We start from the raw sequence: 22570 nt of genomic DNA on the forward strand, positions 1-22570 counted from the left end.
GTCACCACTTTAGTTGAGGGGCCACACACATGATGAAATCATGAGAAGCTAATGCTTAGTTAATGATGACTACTGTATTTGGATGTTAACAGAATTCACATACTATGTGTTGTGATTGGCCAATGTTGGGGTCTGTCCATTTACTTGCAGACTAATTTGAAGATATGAACATGCTTGATAACTCATATCATATTTAATGAGAAACATTAGTTCTCACATTAATTGATATACTGTTCTAGCCTGTATGCATGCATGCATGAGGTAATGTGGATTTTTGTATATTCCTTTAATAATTCAAGTAACTTAATATCTTAATTAAGGTGTTCATCCATGAAGTCATGAATGAAAAACTTTGAACTCATGTTAGTTCCTGATAATTCATGAGATATTAATGCATGAAGTAATGCATAATTCACACATTAATTTATGCATGAATTCATGGTAATTCATGTACCCTTACTGTAAAGTGTTACCCAGTTTTGTGTGGGTTTAGAAAAATACCCCGTCTATGCCACCCGATCTAGGTCAGTGCTGTTTGGATGAGAGCCATGCATCATATTGCATCATGTTCTACTGTGAGATGTAACGAGGCTGTTTGATAGGGAGCTGCCAGACTTTACGCAATAACTTTTCTTACACTGACACTGAATGTTGCACGTTACGTATTTACAGTGTTGGATGTGCAGTGAAACGTTTCACACGATAACTTGTGCGTGGTGGAGTGTACACGCTCTTGTGAGTAGCACTGCAGAGGTAAGTTTTTCTGGATCAGTTGCAGTCTCTTTGTAAGACCTTTGTGCATCACTTCTGACGTCACAGTCCAGGAGCCAGCAGGGTGTTATGTAGTCATTGAGGAGATGAAGTGAGTGGCCTGCATTCAGAGAATTTCACAGAACATCATTTAGATACATTTCCATAGATTTGATAGAATTTAAACGGATAGCCTTTTATTTTTTATTTTAACTGATTATTTATTTGTTTGTTTTAGATAGCAATATTTTAATCATTAATATTAATAATAAATCATATTATTTTTATTACTAAATGTAAAATTAATTATTGTAAGCATACTATTATAATGTAAGCATAATATTGTAAGCGTAATATTATTTCAGAAATGAAGAGCATTATTATGGTATTACAGCCTGCATATTATTAAATAATACTAACATCGTCATCATCATCATCATCATCAACAACAACAATAATCATCATTATTATTGATAATTAATACTCTGATTTTAAATATTTTATATTATTAAATGTAACATTATTTAATAATATTGTAAGTAATATTATTTCAGATTTAAGGAGCAATATAAATATTACAATATTACTACCTGCAAAATAATAATAATAATAATAATAATAATAATAATAAATTACATTATACTGGTACTACGTCTACTATACTATCAACAACAACAACAACAACAATTGTAATTATATTATTATTATTATTATTATTAATTATTAATTTTCTATTATTATCATCATTCATTTCCTTAACAAGCTATTTCTACCTGATTAACCCATAACAATATGATTTGTTGATTTATTTAGGTTAATTCAGTGATGTTAAATAATATTTTTTGAATCTCTTGACTTGAATATCATCTATAATAATAATTTGTTATATGAATATAAAGTTGGTTTAACCAGAGCTTGATGATAATAATGGTGATAATAATAATGTATCTTTCTTCATATAAGAAACTATATTATTGATAATGCAAATGCTAATGCTAACAATAGAGAACATAAAGAAAATAAAACGGGTCTAATCCAAATATATAGGTTAATAAGAGTGTTTTAAGAACTCTTTTTAATAAGAACTGTTTTTCCAAATCAGACTCTTGACAATCATATTCCATTCTTGGCCTTTCTAGTTCTGTAAGTGTTTGCTATTCGCAATGGTTCAGTATTAGCATTGGTTCAGTTGATCTATTTGACTTAAACCTCCACTATTAGCCCTGTCCTACTTCTTCAGGACCCTCCTCCACCTTTTGGTGCTCGGTTCTCTCCTGTCTGCCCTCCTACCCACAATGCACCATGAGTGTCAGCTCTGGAACCCAGCAGACACTCTAGTTTCCCTCATCTCTCTCACAGCTCTCATTGTCACCTCCTCTCAGAAGAGTGCTTGGCACAGACTTTGTGCCTGACAGGAACTGAATGCCAACATGGGGGCTCCTCTCTCTAGAGGCATTTGCATTCAAATTCCTCCACATTGCGACGCCTCCGTGCCCATAGGCCAGTGTGCGAGAGGAATCTCAACTCCCCGTGCTCATAGTTTGTCCAGCGTACTTTGCTTTTGGGCTGCTGATTGTCTAAGGTCAGGCATTATGGGATGCGATGGCATATATGCGTTCATAAATGTTCCCAAAGCGCACAAGCCCACATTGCACAGATTATGTGTTTTATCACTTTGTTGCTCATTAGCGTTTACAGAGAGCGTTGGCGATTTCATTTTTGAAGTTTGGCTGCTTATTTTTTTCGGTGGGTGTTTGTGATTCCAATCACTGGCAGAAGGTGGCCTTAGTGAACTCGTTAGTGTGATTAGTTCCAGGCCTTTGGGGATGGGATATTCACTTCAATGGGAAGCATTCCCATGGAAAAAAAGAATGCTTTGTCGCCGTCCTATTCACAGAGCGGTTCCCCACAGGAGCAACGCATGAAAGGCATGGTTTGTTGGGATTCAAGTCAGCGACAGCTTGACAGTGCGAAGCGGATTTGTCAAACATGGTATTAAAATAATATTAGAGGGAAAAACAAAGGCTGGTGCACATGTAGGTGCAATGCATAACATTCATGTTTTGCTGTAGTAAATAAGTGTAACTTCTGAAATGTTACAATTATTGAAACTGTAGCTCACCACACTACAAGTTACTCATAATTTAAAGAGACAGTTCATCCAAAAAGGTCTATGTACATGTAGTTACCTTTGTGTTTCCGCAGGAATTTATTTCTTCAGCAAAGGAGATATTTTCAAGAATGTACAGGATTTTTTTCCAAATACGTTATTTTTCAATTGTTTGAGGACTGGAGCGTCTTCTGAATTCATTAATGCGTTAGGATTAGTCAGATTCACGAATGATTCATTCTGACTGACTTTCTGAACCAGCTCAGCATCTCTACATCTTTTGCTGCATTTTGACAAAATATTTAGCTTACAAGATACTAATAAAAGGTATTGGAGCTATTATTCTTTCTTTGTCCTTACTTTTTTCTTTTTTTATCAACCTTGTTTGGTATTTAGATGTACAATGCCACGCAGAAAATCTATTTTTTTACTTCTTTATTTAAATTAACTTTCTAAACAAGCTGGTTCACTAAAATGAATCAAGTTTAATATATAAGAGGGAGAGTGAATATTTTAGGTGAGCAAGTTTGATTATTGCCTCAGTTGGCTTTGTCTGCTGATTGTCATAAGGACAGGGAGAAAAATTATTTTGCAGAAAAATTTAATTTAATCGAACACTTAGAAGAAGCAATGGTTACCTTTATATGAAGTAAATGTACTAAAGCATATTCTGCTGAACATCTGTGCAGACAGATGCCTCACTCAGATTGATAATTAGACGCCACGGTGTCCTCACATAAATTGCCTATAAACTCCAATTCACAGCCTCACTTCATGAGATATGATTTCACACAGGACACTTATATGGCAACATGATATTGAAAACAAGCACCGATAATAACCAGTGCTTCTGAGGACGAATGTGATTTAAAGGGGTTATGAACTGCCTTTTTTATTATTTTGTACTGTTCTCTGAGGTCCACTTATAACATTATCAATATTTTTACATCAAAAAACACAATCATTTAGAAGTAATAGGCTATTTTCTGTCCTGTTTTGACCCCCCTCATCAGAACGCTCTGTTTGAATAGGCGTGGTTGATTGTAGACTTAGAAGTAAACGCCCACTGGTATGATTGGCTAACAGTTGTGTGTGTTTGACAGCCTACATCCTTCATAAATGGACGCTGCTGTGATTTAAGTTAAAAATGCATAAATATTCAGTACGATCTCTAATAACAGACAAAGCAATACTGACCACGTAATAAAAACAGTTACTCACACTTGTGTGGTGCGCCATTACTTTCGGATCCAATATATACGGCACTGCATCGTCTTTTAGTTTCAATCTTTATGAAAATCCTGTGTTGAATTGTGCTTTGTTTGCAAATGAATCCACAGTAAAATGAAGTGAACAAAGGACCAAGTTCTTACTGACGCGGTCTGGATCTTAATTAAAAATAAAGTTCATCCACTCTTTCCTAATGTTGGGATCAGAAGGAAGGCAATGCAAAGATGAATACAATGTTTTTTTCACAACTTGGCACTGCACAGCGTCTTTTTGTCTATAAAGCCATCTCTATCATTTGATTTCTGCTTAGACCTGCATTTGCCTCTCTCATTATTTACTAATGTGTGAATCGTGGGCGGGGCTAAACAGGCAGTGATGTGGAAGCAGGCTTTGATCGTCTTCTGCCTGCGGAGGCGGTGTTTAGCCACACTATTACATCATAAAGTGGCACGTTCCACAACCTGTCATTTTGGCAGATTGGCTTCAATAAAAGCTGTTTTTAGACTCTGTCTGTCTGTCTGTCTGTCTGTCTCCCCCTCTAGGCTGAACACGGGAACAGGATGGCGCTCAGGAGGAGCGGACACTTGAGGGCGCTTACGAGGAGCTGACACTGGAGGGCGCTTTCTAGGAGCGGGCACTGGAGGGCACTCTGGAGTGACACTGGGTGAAAAACGAGAAAACAAACGGAGGGGAAAACACGGAGGTAACTGTTTTGGTCGGATCTTCTGTCACAATCTGTGATGGCGAGGAACAATGGAGATGAGGAATAAACTAAACAGTCTTTAATCCATGGAACACAGGGTACATAAACACCGGAGACAGCAGGAAACACATCCACGTAGAACCGACAAAGGAAGACTACACTGACTGGGTCTAATAAACACAGGGCAATCAGGGGAACACAGGTGCATGGAATCATAATCAAATTAACACAATTAACACGAGGAGAAACTGGGTCACGCGGAGCAAAACACACACAGACAGTCCAGAACCCTGACACCTACGTCATGCATTATTTTAATTAGTAAAGCATCTTAATATTCCGTAGATAAATTTCAAATCTTTACCAGGCTACTGGATATAGGACAACATTTAGGTTGGTTTTAATAAAATCCATTTGCTGAATCACATACCTTGGGAAGCCCATCTGTTACTGAAAAAGTACTTTCTCAGGTGTCAATCACCATAGACCTCCATCTCCATATTCAAATGAGCAGTCGACCAATATTTGATTCTCTAATTATTACAATCCTGACAAAGTGGTTACAGCTCTTGTGTCAAACTCACCACAAAATAGAACATTAGCAAATCTTTCATTTAAAATTCGCAATTGTGGCCCAGAATACAAATGGTGTTCTTTCCATTTCCAGAGGCAACATCCTTGCAGAGATTTAAAGTGCCCCTATTATGCCCTTTTTAAGGTTCCTAATATTGTTTTGGTAGTCTCCTACAATAGGTTTACATGCATGCAAGGTCAAAAAACTTTCATTTTATTAAAAATGCATTTAATATCACCTCATTTTCCAGCGATTCTCAAACGATTAATGCGAAGCAGTTCTAAGATTCAGTCTCTCTAAACCCCTCCTCTCCGTGAGCCTACTCTGCTCTGATTGGCTGTGGTACAGTGGAAAAAAATAATTTTAACCACTGATTCTTTGCAGCCTAATCATTAGGAAATGAAAATAAAATGAATTTAATTTCTAGGGAAGTAACGATTCACTCAACTCACAATGTGATACGATTCACGGTACTGATTTCACGATATGATTTTCTCACGTTTTTTTTTTTTTTTTTTAAACAAAATGAGATTTAAGACAAATTATAAATGAAAAGGAAAATTATTATTTCTCAGACAAAATGCTGCTCATTTCTTTGTGAAACTGAAATATGGCAAATAACAAAACTAAATTGAAATTTTAAAACAAATCCCAAATCAAATAAATAAATAATACAAATGAAAGTAATCTCTCTGAAATCTCAAACTAAGGCTTTGCCTTTGCTCTATTTAAAATTAGAGGCAACTGCTGCATTTTAATCACAAACCAAAAGATGATGCAAACATGCTGCATGAGCAGTTTTTTTATTTAAATTAGATTGTATTTATAAATTCAAAATTTGAAACACAAACAGAATGGTCTGACTTTGGTTTTGTGAAATTATGCTAAATAAAACATCTGAATGAAACAAACACAGCAGATGGGCTGAATGAGATGCAGATTCACTCTCTGACAGCAGGTGGCGCTTATGGAACAGCAGCGATACAGCGTTTCCTTGGTTGCAGCTGTAAACAAAGAAGTCCTGCCCTTATAAATATTATGCATTAAACAGAGGCAAGATGAAAAGAAAATACCATCTAAACTTTTCTGAAGACAGTTCTCCTCAGAGATACGTTCATTTAAACCCCCAACCCAAATGTATCATTATTTGTTTAACATCTCAACCGACTTGAATTGTCACATATTTTTATCGATTTTCAACCGGCTCGCGGTGCATTGTTACAGCCCTATCTTCTCGACATGATGATGAACAAGTGTTTGAGGGCGGGTCAAGTTGTAGAACATAGGCGGGCATTATGCAAATGTATATGCAAAACATATAGCTACATAACACTGCATAAAAGGCAATATTCAAAATGGCATAATAGTGGCACTTTAAGAAAATAGCCAGAATCTGATTGTTTATTGGACGCTTTGCTTCCCAAACCATTTTATTTTTGTAATCTGATGTATTTTTGTCAGTCATAATACATCAATTTAATGTTCAGAATCTTTTCTTTTATCTGTAGGCCCGGCAACTGTATTTTTATAGCATACACATTAATAAATGAAAGTGCTTTACACTGGCATTATAAAGAGAGAGCATAAAAATCCATTTTAGAATCATTTATGAACATAAAAATGAATAATTAATGAAAAAGACAAAAAAGAAAAAGAAAAATGATAAAAAGTCTAGTACTCAGTCTAGTCATTATTTCCATTGAGTAATTTCTCTGTTTGGCAGTAATTGCTTCCCCTGCATCTGAAAGCATCGGCCGTCACTGGAATGAACATGTTATAATCTGTGCTGAGAGTTGGGATGCAGTGGGATTTCTAACCACAAGTCATTTTTATAAGGGTTTCACAAAGGGACTGGCTCAGACGTTATTACAGGGGCTCTGTAGCCCGAGAGATTCTCATCTTTTATTCTCCTTGAGGAGACCTGCGATGACCTCTGTCTTCCTCTGTCTCCTGTCTCTGAGGATTCTTCATCCATCACTGTATAGTCACAGTTTTACGTCTGTGTCACAGTTCTAGCATCAGAGTGTTCACGCACACATATGTTCTGATGCATATTGCCTGCTGAAATCACCAGCTCTATGAACTGATTGTCTGGCTTCTATGCAATTTCCGCTCATCGGGTGTGCAGGTCTGCCGGGAAACAAAATTGCATTTACACTTTCCCAGGCTGATGCAATGAGCGCTTCCAAAGGGGAGCGCATGATTTCAGATTCACCTGTGAGCATCACCAAAAATAACCTGTGGTTGGTTTTGTTGCATAAGCTGCCAAAGTGGACCAGGCTTCATGCAGTGTAATGAGACTATTTGTTATTTACTATTTTGTAACAGTGTAACATTTTTGTAATATCAACCATCAATATTTTGGTAACATTAATTGAACAGACAGGCCTTTCTCAAACACCCACATATGAAGGTTTGTGAAGTCTGATTCTAGTCAATCGGTTAGTTCAGTTTATTTACTGTAAATGAACCAGTTCCAAATAAATGAGTTATCAAACAAACAAAAAATAAATAAATAAATTTATCTCACAATTCTGACTTCTTTTCTCGCTATTCTGAGTTTATATCTTGCTCTTCTGAGTGATTAATTAATTAATTCGAGATATAAACACAAAATTCTGAGAAGAAAAGTCTGAACTGTAAGATAAACACAATTGCAAGAAAAAAGTTGAAAATGACTTTATTTTTAATTTTTAATTGACTTTAAAAAAAAATCTGAATTGTGAGATAAAAAGCCGCAATTAACTTTCTGTGGCAGAAAAGGCTTCCATACATTGGTAATGTCTTTCGAAAAGGAAAGCAGTTTCAGAGATGGAGAAAGTTATTAAATTATGACGAATGATTCTGGGAAGACTGATGAAATGTTCACAATAAGACCACAACATGTATTAAATCAGAAAATAGTATTATATAAGTCAAATAAATCAAATATATATTATATATATAACAAAATATATAAATAAATTATAATAATTAATACATTTTAAAAATCACAGATTCTTTTGGTGCTAATCCATCACATTTTCTTTGTTGTAGCAGTATACAAAATAATAAGATATTTAATACATACAATAATTTTAGAAAACAGTATTAAAATGAGTCAAATTCCAGCTAAATCACTTGTGATAGCTTTATTGGTGGTATCTGATGTAAATAAATATGTTTAAATATTGATTAATTCTGTCATCCTAATTGGGAATCCTGATTGTTTTCTGAACGGTTACCTGGCTGTAATTTAGAAACTTAAATTGTTTGTTTGACAAGGTACAGTTTTAAAGTAGCTTCCCCAATTTCTTTTTATTGACTTAAGAGAGAAGTAATGTTATTCTCAGACAGTAATATATGCAGTTTGCTGTCAGCTTTGAGATTGTGCCTAAAAGATACACATTAATTAGTTTGGTAACAAGACATTAAACCACACCTCCCTCAGCCAGCTGATGTGGCATCTATCAGAACACGCTGAGCTGGAACAGGGTAAAATACATCATACAGCCGGGGGTAATTACTGCAAAAACCTCTCTGTCACTCCCAGACCTTTGATGAGATGAGGCTCAGCACCGCCTCCTTGATTTCCCTCATAATTAAAGTTCATTCTCAGATGCTGCCTGTAGGGACATATGCAATATTACAGAGTGGCTTGTTTAGGTGGGTACAGAGAAGAACGTGACGGGTCAGAGCTTGGGTTGATAGTTAAGAATAAATGAGGGAAGGAAATATCCATTGAAATTCAGAAGCATGCTGTGCTTTGCATTTAGAAGGCGAGAGAATGCCAACTGAAGCAGTTTCACACCATTACCCTCATTAAAGGCTGAATGGATGGAGCAAGCATTCAAGATTATCTGATGTCTGCTTTGGACAAGCTAAATCACAGTTCTGTCAACTCTCGGAGGGATTGGCATGGTAATGTAAATGACAATGTTCATGTATTTGGTCTTGGTGGAATAGATCTGCTACGCTGCTGCTGCTGCTGCTGCGGCAGAGCAAGTAGCGAGACTTGCTACTACATATTTCATGTCCAACACAAGAATGGAATGGAGCAAGCTAAATGCTTCAAATTCGTTTTTAGTGCATCATTCATGTGTTTTGAACAGGGTTGGAAAAAGTTCATAATTTGAGAATTGGCTCCCTTGCAATTAATGAGTGTGAATCTGAATTGAAATGGAAACAGAAAAAGGAATTTACATTATAGTAAAGTACAGAGGCGGACTTAACCATTAGGCAAAGGTAGGCGACCGCCTTGGGCCCCCAAAAGCCAAGGGCCCCCTAAAATGCTTTTTATATGCGAGATGCGCGTTCAGTGCGGACGCGCAAGTGGTTGCTCTGGTGTTCATTACCACGACAACCGTCTGTGCGTCCGCGTTGAACGTGCTTCTTAGCAAAAGTAGGGCGATGTAGAAAATGGGGACGGAATCCCGGAATATATTCATAAAAACGGAATTTACTGTGCAACACGGAATGTGACGGAATGAACGGCGCAGACGCGCGTTTATTTAAATGTGCAATTAAAATAAATAAAAAATAAATGTATATTTTAATTTTATTTATTTTTAAGTTTAGAATTAGACAGCCTTGCGTTGTGTAGGCAATTGCATGGTGAAAATTACCCCAACGCACCACCTAGTGGCTAACCTACTCTAATACTATTATAACCTGTTTAAATATGAACAAGGGATTTACAACATTAAAGAAATCCTTTATTTATAACATGTACATGAAAAATCTAAAAGATTGGACACAACTATGGGACACGGTCGTGCAGCAGCGAGCAACAGTAAAAGAAACCTCACGGTTGTAGATGTGTGAAATTGTATAGTGCCCCATTCCTGTATTTTGCCTGGGGCCCCCAAATCACTAAATCCGCCCCTGGTAAAGTATGTACATTAAATTAATTTTTAATTATTTTAACGCAATTAATGCACCTGCCCCAGACCTATGTAGGTCATATTACATTTCATATACAGTTGATTGGCAACTGTTTTTGATCAATTTTGCCAACGAAAATGTTACCTATAAAGCCACTGCAGAACTGTTGTGCATCTCTGAGCAACAGCGGTGATTCGTTTCTGAATGAATCCACGTTTTGAACAAATCGAGTGAACCAATGATTCAATGGCCCATTCATAAGGAGAGCCATAATTACTTCATTCCTGAATAAATCAGCCATTTGAATTAATTGAATCGAATGAATGAATGAATGAATGACTCATTAGCTATTTAGCTACTTTATAGTTACTTACACTATGTGTATCTGATATGAATAAAACATGTCGGCAAATTATATTTGAATGGATTGTTATTGCTGCTTCCGTAGACATCCGTGTGAATGTTACAAACTCTAAATGTATTGTTTTACTAGTACTTATGTGTATTTAAATGTCTGAAACCTAAAATAAACATTATGTGCTTAAAAACACTGCGATTATATGACAAGTACATTGTGTGTCTCAGCGCCAGCCAAAGCGCGAAAGCAGTTTGAATTTGGCAGTTAGGTGACGACACTGAACATTCTAAATCCCATATGTGGGACCGTACCGCTCAAACGGTTAAGACTGATGATCTGTGATGGCAGCAGACCAATACGAGACACACCAAGCCTTCCAGTGATCAATCATATGAGAGATCTGTGTGAAGAAAGAGCTAGCGAGGTGATTTGCAGTACATTTGCTGTGGTTCACAAAATCTGCTTAATCCAGCATGTGGGCGTATTTTGCCAGAGCAATGATTTAGAGACAAAGTTGATAGAATGTCTTGTTTTCAACCTTAATATTTGTTATGCAACAGGGTGCTAACTCCGACGCAGCAAGCATGAGAACTGTCTCTCTTTACTCTATTAATATAATGTAGGATTTAAAGCTTAACCTGTTGAAAAGACCACCGTGAGTGATTGCATTGCCTGATATGATATAATAATGTCTCATGTTGAAAATAGCTTCTGCTGTGTTACTATATTGCAGCCATGGGAGTGCTGATGTCCAAGAAGCAGCAGGTGGAGAAGGTGCAGAAGTGCAGCGTGGTGGTGTCCGCATTTAAAGACAGTCTGAAGGACCGGGCGGCCCCAGTGGCTGCGGCAGAGACTGAAGAGGTCATAGCCGAGAACGGGGACGGATCTACTGATGGATCCCACCAGGCTAACAAAGAGCACACTGAACAGAAAGACAAGGACAGCAAACCAGGGTCATTACCAAATCAGCAGGCCTCAGCTCCGCCCAGAGAGGAGCATAAGGCCAATCAGGAGGCTTGGGGGCGGCTCCGGGATGGGAAGGGGGTGGAGCCTGAGGATCTAAAGAAGGCACATCAGCTCACTCCTCCAACGTTTGTGCGGCCAAAGAGAGAGGTCAACGACGACCAACCGGTAGATGTGCCGCTTGGGCAAAGAGAGCAGGTAGTATGGCTAAAATAAAACATTAACATTTATTTTTGGTTCTCCTATATTTCTGCTCATCTGTCATCAGAAGTGTGTTTACTGTAGAAGTATTTCTCTTTTACTTATGCACATCTTTTTGTGCATATGGTAAGTTAAAGTTAAAAAGAAATAGTTACATATATTTGAATTTTGGGATACATTATACAGGTGCATCTCAATAAATTAGAATATCGTGGAAAAGTTCATTTATTTCAGTAATTCAACTCAAATTGTGAAACTCGTGTATTAAATAAATTCAATGCACACAGACTGAAGTAGTTTAAGTCTTTGGTTCTTTTAATTGTGATGATTTTGGCTCACATTTATTAATGCTTTTCTGTAGGATAGGGTACTTTCCCGCCAAGCAATACGAAATACCTCTAGTTTTGTTTTCCTCCAGCTGTGCTCCATTTTCCGGGCTGCTCTCTTTAGGGTGTGAGTGTGCTCATTATACCACTTTGTCAGACTGTTTTCCTTAATCTTCCTTAAGTGTAAAGGAGCAATCGTATCTAAAATGCTAGAAAAGAGAGAGTCCATAGTTTCTGTTACATCATCAAGTTGTTCTGAGGTATTGGATATGCTAAGGAATTGGGATAAATCAGGAAGATTACTTACAAAGCAGTCTTTTGTGGTAGAAGTGATGGTTCTACCATACTTGTAACAAGAAGTAGAATTTACAGTTTTAGCTAAATGAAGTTTGCACAAAAGTAAATAATGATCTGAGATATCATCACTTGGCTGCATAATTTCAACACCATCAACATCAATTCCATGTGACAGTATTAAATCTAGAGTATGATTTCGACAATGAGTAGGTCCTGAGACATGTTGTCTAACCCCAATAGAGTTCAGAATGTCTATGAATGCTGATCCCAATGCATCTTTTTCATTATCAACATGGATATTAAAATCACCAACAATTAAAACTTTATCTGCAGCCAGCACTAACTCGGATATAAAATCAGCAAATTCTTTAATAAAGTCTGTATGGTGCCCTGGTGGCCTGTATACAGTAGCCAGTACAAACGAAACAGGGGATTTATCATTAACACTTGTTTCTCTGGATAATGTTATATGAAGCACCATTACTTCAAACGAGTTATACTTGAAGCCCGGCCCTCTGAGAAATAATGAAAATATTGTTATAAATTGTAGCAACACCTCCCCCTTTACCTTTTGGACGTGGCTCATGTTTATTACAATAATCTTGGGGGTAGACTCGTTTAAAATAATGTAATCATCAGGTTTTAGCCAGGTTTCTGTCAAACAGAGCACATCTAGGTTATGATCAGTGATCATATCATTTACAAAAAGTGCTTTCGTAGAAAGGGACCTGATATTCAATAAGCCAAGCTTTTTAATTTGTTTATCCGTATTATCTGTTTTTTTATTTGTTGAACATCAATTAAATTGTTACTCTTAAATTGGTTTGGACGTTTTTTTTTGTATTTTCTAGTTCGGTGAACGGACACAGTCTCTATAGTGTGATATCTAGGTGAAAGAGTCTCTATGTGCTGAGAATTAACTGATTTCTGTGACGTGATTTATTATTATATTTTATTTTTATTTTTATTTGTTTATTTTATTAAATGGACATTTTTTTATTTAATTGGTATTAACCATTTTTTGTTTAGTTTTATATTTATTTGGGGGAGTATACAGTATATTAAAAATTAGCATTATTATTTTTTATTAAATATTTTATAAATTCATGTTATTTTATTATATCCCCTTAACCATTGGACAAGCTGTTTGGACAATTATCTAAAATGTTTATAATGTTTATAAGTTATAATGGTAATTGACAGCATAATTAAATATTATAATTTAATTTTTGTCATTTTTATTTGTTTATTTTTTATTAAATAGACAATTGTTAAAAAACATATTTTGCATTAACCGTTTTTGTTTAGTTTTATATTTATTTGAGGGAATATATATAAAAAAGTATCATGATTATTTTTTATTAAATATTTAATAAATTTATTTTATTTTATTATATTTTATTATATTTTTATTTATTATAATTCTTCTTATTGTTATTATCATCATCATTATTATAATTTTGTTATTTTTTAATTAAATAAAAAAACATTTTAAAGTAAAAATTTATTACATTTAATTAAGCAGGCAATTTTGGATTAAATTTGTTTATTTTTTTATTTATTTGGGGGAGTATGTTACATATTTATACATATGTATACATGGTAATACATTTTTATATACTATATTTTTATATACTTATATATTATATTATATTTTTATTTTTTATAATATTTTTATATTCTTCTGACTGTATTGGACACCAAGCCTCAAAAATGAGACATTATAGCAACAATCGTGAACTCCACACCTCTAGAACAACCTCTCTTAACCTTAACCTTCATATCTGGTTATTTACCTACAACTGCATGAGAATAACTTATACTAAAACTAAAATATATACAAACTAGTCTGGCTTTCCTTCCAGCTAAAAGTAGAGGGGTGCTGTTGGAGGTTATCCTTTCATTCGGAGCTGAACCCTGCTCTGTGTGAGAAAATGTCAAGACTGTGAGTAAGGGAAGCTGTTCCCAGCTCAGCCTAAATGGCAGCTCAGGTTTGTTGAAAGTGCGTGGGCAGCAGGTATAAGCTGTGCTGGAAAAACCTGGCTGGGTGAGCTGCGCTGGCGTCTGGGGATCAGTCCAAAATTAATTGGGGTCACTGAAGCTTGCGGCGATGGGGCCAGGCCTCATAACGAGCCGGAGAAGAGTCACTCCACTCAACAGAATGCTTTTGTTTACCTGCAGTCTCTCTCTCTCAGCAGATATAAAAGACATAAGAGCAGGCAGAATGAGATGCAATTTAGCTAGTCTTTGTGAGTTATGTCTAGATGCATTTGCTGATGTTGAAATATGGTTCAGGAAAATTAATAAACAAACAGGCAGTAGTACTGACATGAATGAAAAATTGAACAGCTGGTGAATACAATTGTGAGAATGAAAAACTGTGCTTTTACTTTGGCAAAGGGGCATAAACTTTATCCTAGATTTTCTTAGGAGAAATAAAAATGAGGGATTTTTTTTGTCATACAGTATATAGAGTATAGAACTATAATAATACTTAGCATCAGATTATACGATTTTGGGAAGAATTTGATGAGAAATGTTTGAGTTCATAGTCAAATTTCTAAGGTTTGATTGCAGACTTTGTTATTTTGGCAAATCTAAGCACAGTTTGAGACAATGTTGAGATCTCTGCTGAGATACTTGTGAGATTACAGCAGTCTTCTTGTGAGAAGGAAAATCTTAGAGAGCAGGAAGGTGTTACACAATGTGAAATGACGGTGTCATTTATTTAAAATGCATTTTTATAAAGACATCACAATTAATATTAAAGGGATAGTTCACCCCAAAATGAATATTCTGTCATTAATTACTCACCCTCATGTCGTTCCAAACCCGAAAGACCTTCATTCATCTTCAGAACACAAATGAAGATATTTTAAATGAAATCCGAGAGCTTTCTGACCCTGCATAGACAGCAACGCAACTGAAACGTTCCCAGACCTAGAAATGTAGTAAGGACATCGGTAAAATAGTCCATGTTACATCAGTGGCTCAACTTCAATTTTGCGAAGCTACGAGAATAATTTTTGTGCGCAAAGAAAGCAACGATGAACGAAAGTCTTACGGGTTTGGAACGACATGAGGGTGAGTAATTAATGACATAATTTTCATTTTGGAGTGAACTATCCCTTTAAGGTTTTTCGAAAAGAATATTCCTGTCTTTAGGAATATATAGAATATATACTAAGCAAACTAAAGTAAACATTGAATAACAAATTGTTTTTAGTTTTATCTTAAGTGAAAATTATATTTTCATATTATAGCTCATTTAGCTTTTGTTTATGGTAAAATTAAGTTATAAAAAGCCAAAAATATTATAATAACCTACATTTTGGTGTCCAAAGAAAATATGTGACCCTGGAGCACAAAACCAGTCTTAAGTCGTTGGGGCATATTTGTAGTAATAGCCAAAAATACATTGTATGGGTCAAAATTATAGATTTTTCTTTTATACCAAAAATCATGAGGATATTAAGTAAAGATCATGTTCCATGAAGATATTTTGTAAATTTCCTACCGTAAATATATTAAAACGTAATTTTTGATTAGTAATATGCATTGCTAAGAACTTCATTCGGACAACTTTAAAGGCGATTTTCTCAGTATTTAGATTTTTTTGCACCCTCAGATTCCAGATTTTCAAATATTGTCCTATCCTAACAAACCATGCATCAATGGAAAGCTTATTTATTCAGCTTTCAGATTATGTATAAATCTCAATTTCGAAAAATTGACTGGTTTTGTGGTCCAGGGTCACATATTTTAAATATGGTATGATTTTATATAAATCTTTTTAAACCTGTATGAATGTAATTTTTTTTTTGTCTTTGGGAAAATAAATATATTTTTTATTAATATTAAGGGAAAATGATGCTGAGAGTCAGATTCAGCTTCAGAGGCTCAGTGGCAAGGTGACGTCCTTTGGCTCTTCTGATCGTCCCGCTTCTAAATACAGCACATCTCTCCCCCGCGCTCATATCACAATCCTCACCCTCCTCAGAGACACGTCACAATCTGAAGAGCAAAGGCTGAGTGTGTAGGGTGAACTTTTCATCTGGAATATCTGACAAGTGATCCCTGGTTTCCTAGTGCCACGATACTTAAAAAAGGTGTGTGATAACCAAATTAACTAATTACTTGAAGTTGACTAGGTAGCAGTGATTCTGGAGGTAAAGCTCATTTTAATGCTTGGTTTCCATGTTCCAAGTCCTTCCCCTGCAGGTCTCTTTTCACATTGTAATATTTAACTCTGATTGTACGATTGTATGATTGACTCTAGCACTAGCAGCAGTAGCACTGTAACCGTGAGTCATCAGCTCTCAAACCATCCCAACTCCTGTGGAGACTCTTGGGTCTGCACCAAAAGTCCTTGAAAATGATATAAACTTTGAACTACAGTTTTGTCTCCGCACGTTTCCAAGGCTTTAAAATGTCTGACCCTGAGCTGCATTAATGTGACAGGTTGTCAATAGTTATGTCCAGTCTCCACGGTCTGTCTCTAGACGGGCGGCGCAGCAGAGAGGAAGAGCAGCATGAAATAAGATGATGTAAAATGCAGTTCATTAGATAGTAGATTCTATCAGTGATTTGCCACATGTGTTAATCACTCATTACCTGTTGGAAGTTAACTAATTATAAAGTAGCAACAGCGTTATTTTAGTATTATTTATATACTGCTATAGTATTTATTAAAATTTTATTTAATTTAGATTTTATTTGAATATTTTCAGTTTTCATTTTAATTTTAGTTTACGTTTTAGTAATCTTGTGAAGTGATTTTTATCATTTTTAGTTTTTAAAAATATTTCTATTTAGATTGTTTTTACATTTTTATTTATTTCAGGCTTTGATTTGAGTCATTTTAGTTCTTCAGATCTTCAAATCAATAATCTTATTTTTATTTCAGTTAGTTGCCACTGCAACATTTTTAATTGAATTACATTTTTTAAATTGTTTAATTTTTATATTTATATTTTATTTAAGCTTTAATTAAACTAATTCAGTTTAAAAATTTGTTTTAACGTTTTGGATATAATTATTATTTATTATATATTATTAATTAGTAATATGATCATTTGGATGGTTCATGAAACCGTAAATGGTTTGATAAAAAAAAAAAAAAATCAAGCGATCAATTTAACTTCCCCTGTGGCATCTTTTTTAGTAATGAGTTCACGAGTTCACGCTTACATATAATTAGCTGAAGTATGGTAATGCATATTTGGTGTGCTGTCCGGAGAAGGGCTCCGAGCTCGGGAATGGCCCGAACCTAGAGTACCCCCTGAATAAGTGTAGTATGAACTCGAAGTGAGGAGATGGGGCGGAGGAGGGATGCTGATAACCGTCAATGGATAGAGGTAAGTCAGCTGTATTTATAGCGGCCAAGCGCTTGCTTGGGCTGTGAGGTCTGGGCCGAAAGTGGCGTGTGGCGGGGCTGTGATTGGCGGTGGAGACGGCCAAGTGCTTGCTTGAGCTACGGGCCCCGGCGTTGTCGGAGTAGAAGCCACGGTGCGAGGCTGAGCTGCGGCCGATGTCGCATGCACCCTTGCGGCGGCGGGATCTGGGGCGCGGCCCAGGCTTGCTGATGGCCTGACGCCGCGGCTTGATAATCGCAGAGAGCTGGGCCTTGCACAGGAGGTTATATCATGGTGTTGATTAACTTGAGTGTGCTCCACCTGTGTTAATTAGGCTAAGTATCTGATGCGCTCCTCCCGAACCTTGTTAATAAAACATCACATGTTTGGTCAAATTACTGCTGTACATTAATATTTTTCTGGATATATAAATCATGGAGTACAGTAGTCAACATTTGAAGTGGATCAAAAATGTTCATTAAAGTTGTCCTAAAACAAGAACGCATTTTGGTTTTAGGTTTTAGGACAACTTTGATGAAAGGTTTTGATCCACTTCAATTGTTGACTACTGTATTCTATATGCCATTATTAGAATGATATAGTTATATATTTCAAAATATATTTTCCCCTTAAGTAGCTTCAATGTAGTCTACCTTTTGTTAGTAGCTTGTCTAATGCGTCAAACGAGTAATGAAAGAAATTAATGAATGAATCAATGAATCAATGCTTTAAATATAGTTTGGCAAGCTGCAGTTTCAAAGTAAATTTCTCAACAATAGTTACAGTAGTTTTAGATTGTTTGGACAGTAGACGTCTATACTGTCTATACAATAGATTTACATTCTATCAGTTTAGTATTCATAAAACTTTCAATAAATTTCGCTCCTGGGATCAGTAAAACATTCTCTTGTGCTGCATTCATCAAGCCAGCATGACTTCCACATATCATGACATGAAAGTGACCACATGCAGATTCAGCTGCACCATAGGAGACTTTAAATGAGCAGGGAATGTCAAGTGAGATTATTTCTATATTTGGTGACCTTTAGTGGAAAGCATTTAATGGAGGGAGGTATAGAAGTTTGATTGTTTGAGGTGTTAGCTTATTGATGAGTCTCCACACTTCCTGTCATGTGTCATTATGCATTTTCAATGGGCTGTATGGTCTTTCTTTCAGTGAATCAGTAAGAGTCTGGTTGCTATAAGTAAGGAATGATTTATCTGTTTTGCGTTCAGCCCATCAACGATGAGATATGCGAGGTGTGTGAGGTTTGGACGGCAGACGATCTGTTCCCCTGCCGGACGTGCACGCGGGTCTTCCACGACGGCTGTCTGCGGGAGATGGGCTACCTGAGCACTGAAGCCCTGCAGGAAATGAGAGAGACGGCCCACACCACCAGCGGCTGGAGCTGCTATTACTGCGTGAGTTCTCTCAAGCCTCTTTCATGAATACATACACACACAATCATATACAGACATATTTACAGCACATTTCCAGGCACTTGGCTGTGTGTAGTTGTTTCATATAGTTATTACTGCACAGGAAATGTCTTTCAGTCTGTAACAAGGATCCGTTCTGCAGGAATGAGCAGCATATTTATATTTTTCTGTCTGGCTGTCTTAAAGAAATTACAGTGGCCTGATTGTGACATGGATGGAGTCACTATGAACTGTCATTGTATGTAAAAGAATTCTGAAAATTCTTCTGAAACTTTCAGTGTATCATTGAACAAAAATAACAGTGTACAGGTTTTTAACTATATGAGGGCAAGTAAAAAAAAAAAAGACAGAATATAAATTTTTGGGAGAAGCATACCTTTAGAAAGTTTAGATTTCAATATCATAATCTGTTTTTCATTCCTGCTATGCGTTTCTTCAAAGACAGTGTGAAACAATACATGTCTGTAACATGACATATTTCCGAGTGAAATATTCAAAGGGAGGTCATGTAGGATAGGCTACTAGATCATGCCTCCTCGCCAGAAATATCAGATCCCGCCCCGGATGCCAGATGCTGTCGGAAAATGTCCATTTTGACTGGTAACAGAACAATTAGTCAGCAAAATTGTCTAATACCCAAAACCTGTTAACTGCAAGCCTTGTCTGGTACCCATAACCAGGGTTTTGTCTGATACTCAAAACTATATAAACAGTCTCTTATCAGCCGAGAAGTTGACCGAGCAAAGCCAGTGAAGAGCAGAAGCAGGAGACAAAGTGATAATGATCAAAAATGAGCAGAGTTTATTGAATAATTTTAGTTGCATATGTTTCAGTGCACAGACTTGTGCCATAAGCCATAGCAATGGAAAATTACTGCTTCACAACAACGTCCCGTGACATTAAAAACCTTGCAGTGGAGACATTCTCTTATCTCTTACTTGTGAACAAATATAACTTGAAACCACACATCATAAGACTAAACAACAATGGAAAGATAATTATAAAAAATGTATAATATAATTTAAATGACTAATCAATGAATAAATCAATGAAATGAAAATGGAATGGAATAATAAAATGATTAGATGATAAGTGATTATAAATGAATTAATGAATGAAGAATGAATGAATGATTTAATGAATGAATGAATATAAAAGAAAGTAAAACACAGCACAAATGTATGTTTGCTCTCTTGAAGCAACACACACACAGGTTACTACAAAAATCCATGAAAAATCAGGAAAAGAATAAATAAAGTACTACTGCTAAATGCTTTATAAGTATTTCTCACTGTTAGTTCATCATAACTAATGTAGTTAACTAATGTTTATGCCTCATGCGAAATTCCCAATCACACAAACCACTTTTCCACCTTTGGACCAAACTGTTCTCGTTTCTTAATGCCGATCTGGCCCAGACGGTATAGGGATATGGTTTAATTTTCCACCGCTGGGCTGATAAAAGAGCTTGTAATACAAATATTTCAATCATTGCCTCTTAGCATGGTTGGCTGATTCCAGGCCAAGAACTTTGCAGTCGTGCCATGCCAAACCAAACTCAAGTGGAAACACAACTGGAACCGTTCCTTACCGTTCTTAGAACCGGTCGGCCTGAGTGTGGAAAAGTGGCTGTGGATTCCTGTTGAAATGAATGGATTTTGCACATGAAAATTCACCAAACAATGGTATATCTGACCCCACCTATAGATACATCAGGAGAGTTATTTCAGAGACTCAATAAGACCAGGAACATGTGTGAAGTAAATATGTTCAAGTTTTGCTCTTCTTTTAATATCCTTATCCAGCAAAAAGTGCTGATAGAGTGATCAGATATAAAGACCACTTCTTAGCTAGCATATATCCACAGATCCTTACCCTGTAGATCTCCTCCCAAAGGTCAGCGTGAAGATGAGCATGTCAAGATGATTGTGTTATGCTAGAGAGTCTGGGCTCTGTTCAGAGTGCTCTTTCTCCCGGCGTCAGAGAACTCTGGCACTAAAATTGCCATACGGCTGTCAAAGCGTATGAGCGTCCTTTAAAGTGAAGTAGAGCGCTTATCTCAGTCATGCAGGCTGCTGATGTTTAAATCATTTGTTGAGAGTGTAAGACATTTTCGAGGCTGCTGCTAGATGCACTCCAGCTAGACTTGCACCCTCAAATGGGTTGCATTCAATGCGGCATTCCAATCATTAACAGCTGTGAACACATCCCTCGAAACAATATGTGAAGCGCCTGGTTGTTGCTGAAATGTCTGGCATGTATTTCCTTAGAGGTTTAATTCATTAATTATGTGTCTGATTTTCTCACTTTGCCCTCGCTACAACCTAATCCACATGTGTGCGTAAGCGTGAGTATGTAGAGGACTTCAGATGTTCAGACTGGGGATTACACTGTTGAATATTTCTTTCAAGGGACACTGATGTTTTGTTTCATGTAATACCATTCATTATTTTCAAGTGTATTTCAGTGCACTGGGACAAACTAAGGCTTAATGGGAAATGATAGCGGCATGGAGAACTCCAAGCATGAAATTCAGCAACACTAAGTGTTAGCGAGAAGACCGTGGTGGAAAATTAATTAAGAGTCCAGGCCAAGTTGTCAAACTGATTTTGGCACTTGCCGTCAAATGTGGGCTTCGCCATTCAATAGAATCAGCACTGTGATTAGCCATGTGACAATTTAGATAATTACAGCCCTTACTCGTCCAAAAACAACAATAAAAGAGCTCAAACTGATATGACATGTACCTGGTGTGGAGATACGCTCATAAAGATGATGCCATGGATGATGGGGAACGTCAACAATGAAAACTGTGAGCTGAAGCAACATAGACACGGCCAATAGGGATAAGCTGTGTATTGTTTTGCTAGCTAGCTAGCTGTACTATTTGTGTGAACATAATTAGGTGATTTTTCCCTCTTGTTCTGACATCTTTCAAGGTTTGTGGTTTGAAAATGTCTCCCAGCAGTGGTGCATTGTGCTGAAACTGTGGTGTTGTTTTCTCTGTCTGGTCTGCTTGTGTTCTTTACTCTGGTTTCATCTTTTGGATTTCCTGTGAAATTCAAATCTCTTGGAGTTTCAGCAAACATGAAGGGATAGTCCACCCAAAAATGAAAATTCTGTCATCATTTAGTCATCCTCGTGCTATTCCAAACCTGTATGACTTTCTTAAGCTGCCTCTACAATCTGGAACTGGTTTGGTCAGGGCTGTACAGTGCAACAAAAAATTGGTCTGTGCAATGAATAAATGTACTACAGTAGCACGTGTGCGATACAGTTTTGCATGTGTATATAGTAATAGTGTAGTAGTTTGTATATAGTAAAAGTTTAATAGTGTAATAGTTTTGGATTGTAACTATTGATAGTTTGGGTTGGATAGTTTACACCAAAAAAAAAAGTTG

The 22570-nt window shown here is 36.4% G+C and overlaps 1 protein-coding gene across 2 annotated transcripts in view; it reads left to right on the forward strand.

The window, feature by feature from the left end:
* phf24 (PHD finger protein 24) overlaps positions 1 to 22570 on the forward strand; it is a 39950-nt gene that overhangs the window by 5651 nt on the left and 11729 nt on the right. For both annotated transcript variants that reach the window (XM_016518884.1, XM_016518885.1), the window contains exons 2-3: positions 11322 to 11749; positions 18966 to 19151. In XM_016518884.1, coding sequence (XP_016374370.1) covers positions 11324 to 11749; positions 18966 to 19151 — 612 coding nt within the window. In that variant the 5' untranslated portion in view covers positions 11322 to 11323. The remainder of the gene's footprint in view (positions 1 to 11321; positions 11750 to 18965; positions 19152 to 22570) is intronic.

This window comes from Sinocyclocheilus rhinocerous, unplaced genomic scaffold (genome assembly GCF_001515625.1).
Source record: "Sinocyclocheilus rhinocerous isolate Xijiao unplaced genomic scaffold, SAMN03320098_v1.1 scaffold688, whole genome shotgun sequence".
In the NCBI taxonomy this organism is placed as follows: domain Eukaryota; kingdom Metazoa; phylum Chordata; class Actinopteri; order Cypriniformes; family Cyprinidae; genus Sinocyclocheilus; species Sinocyclocheilus rhinocerous.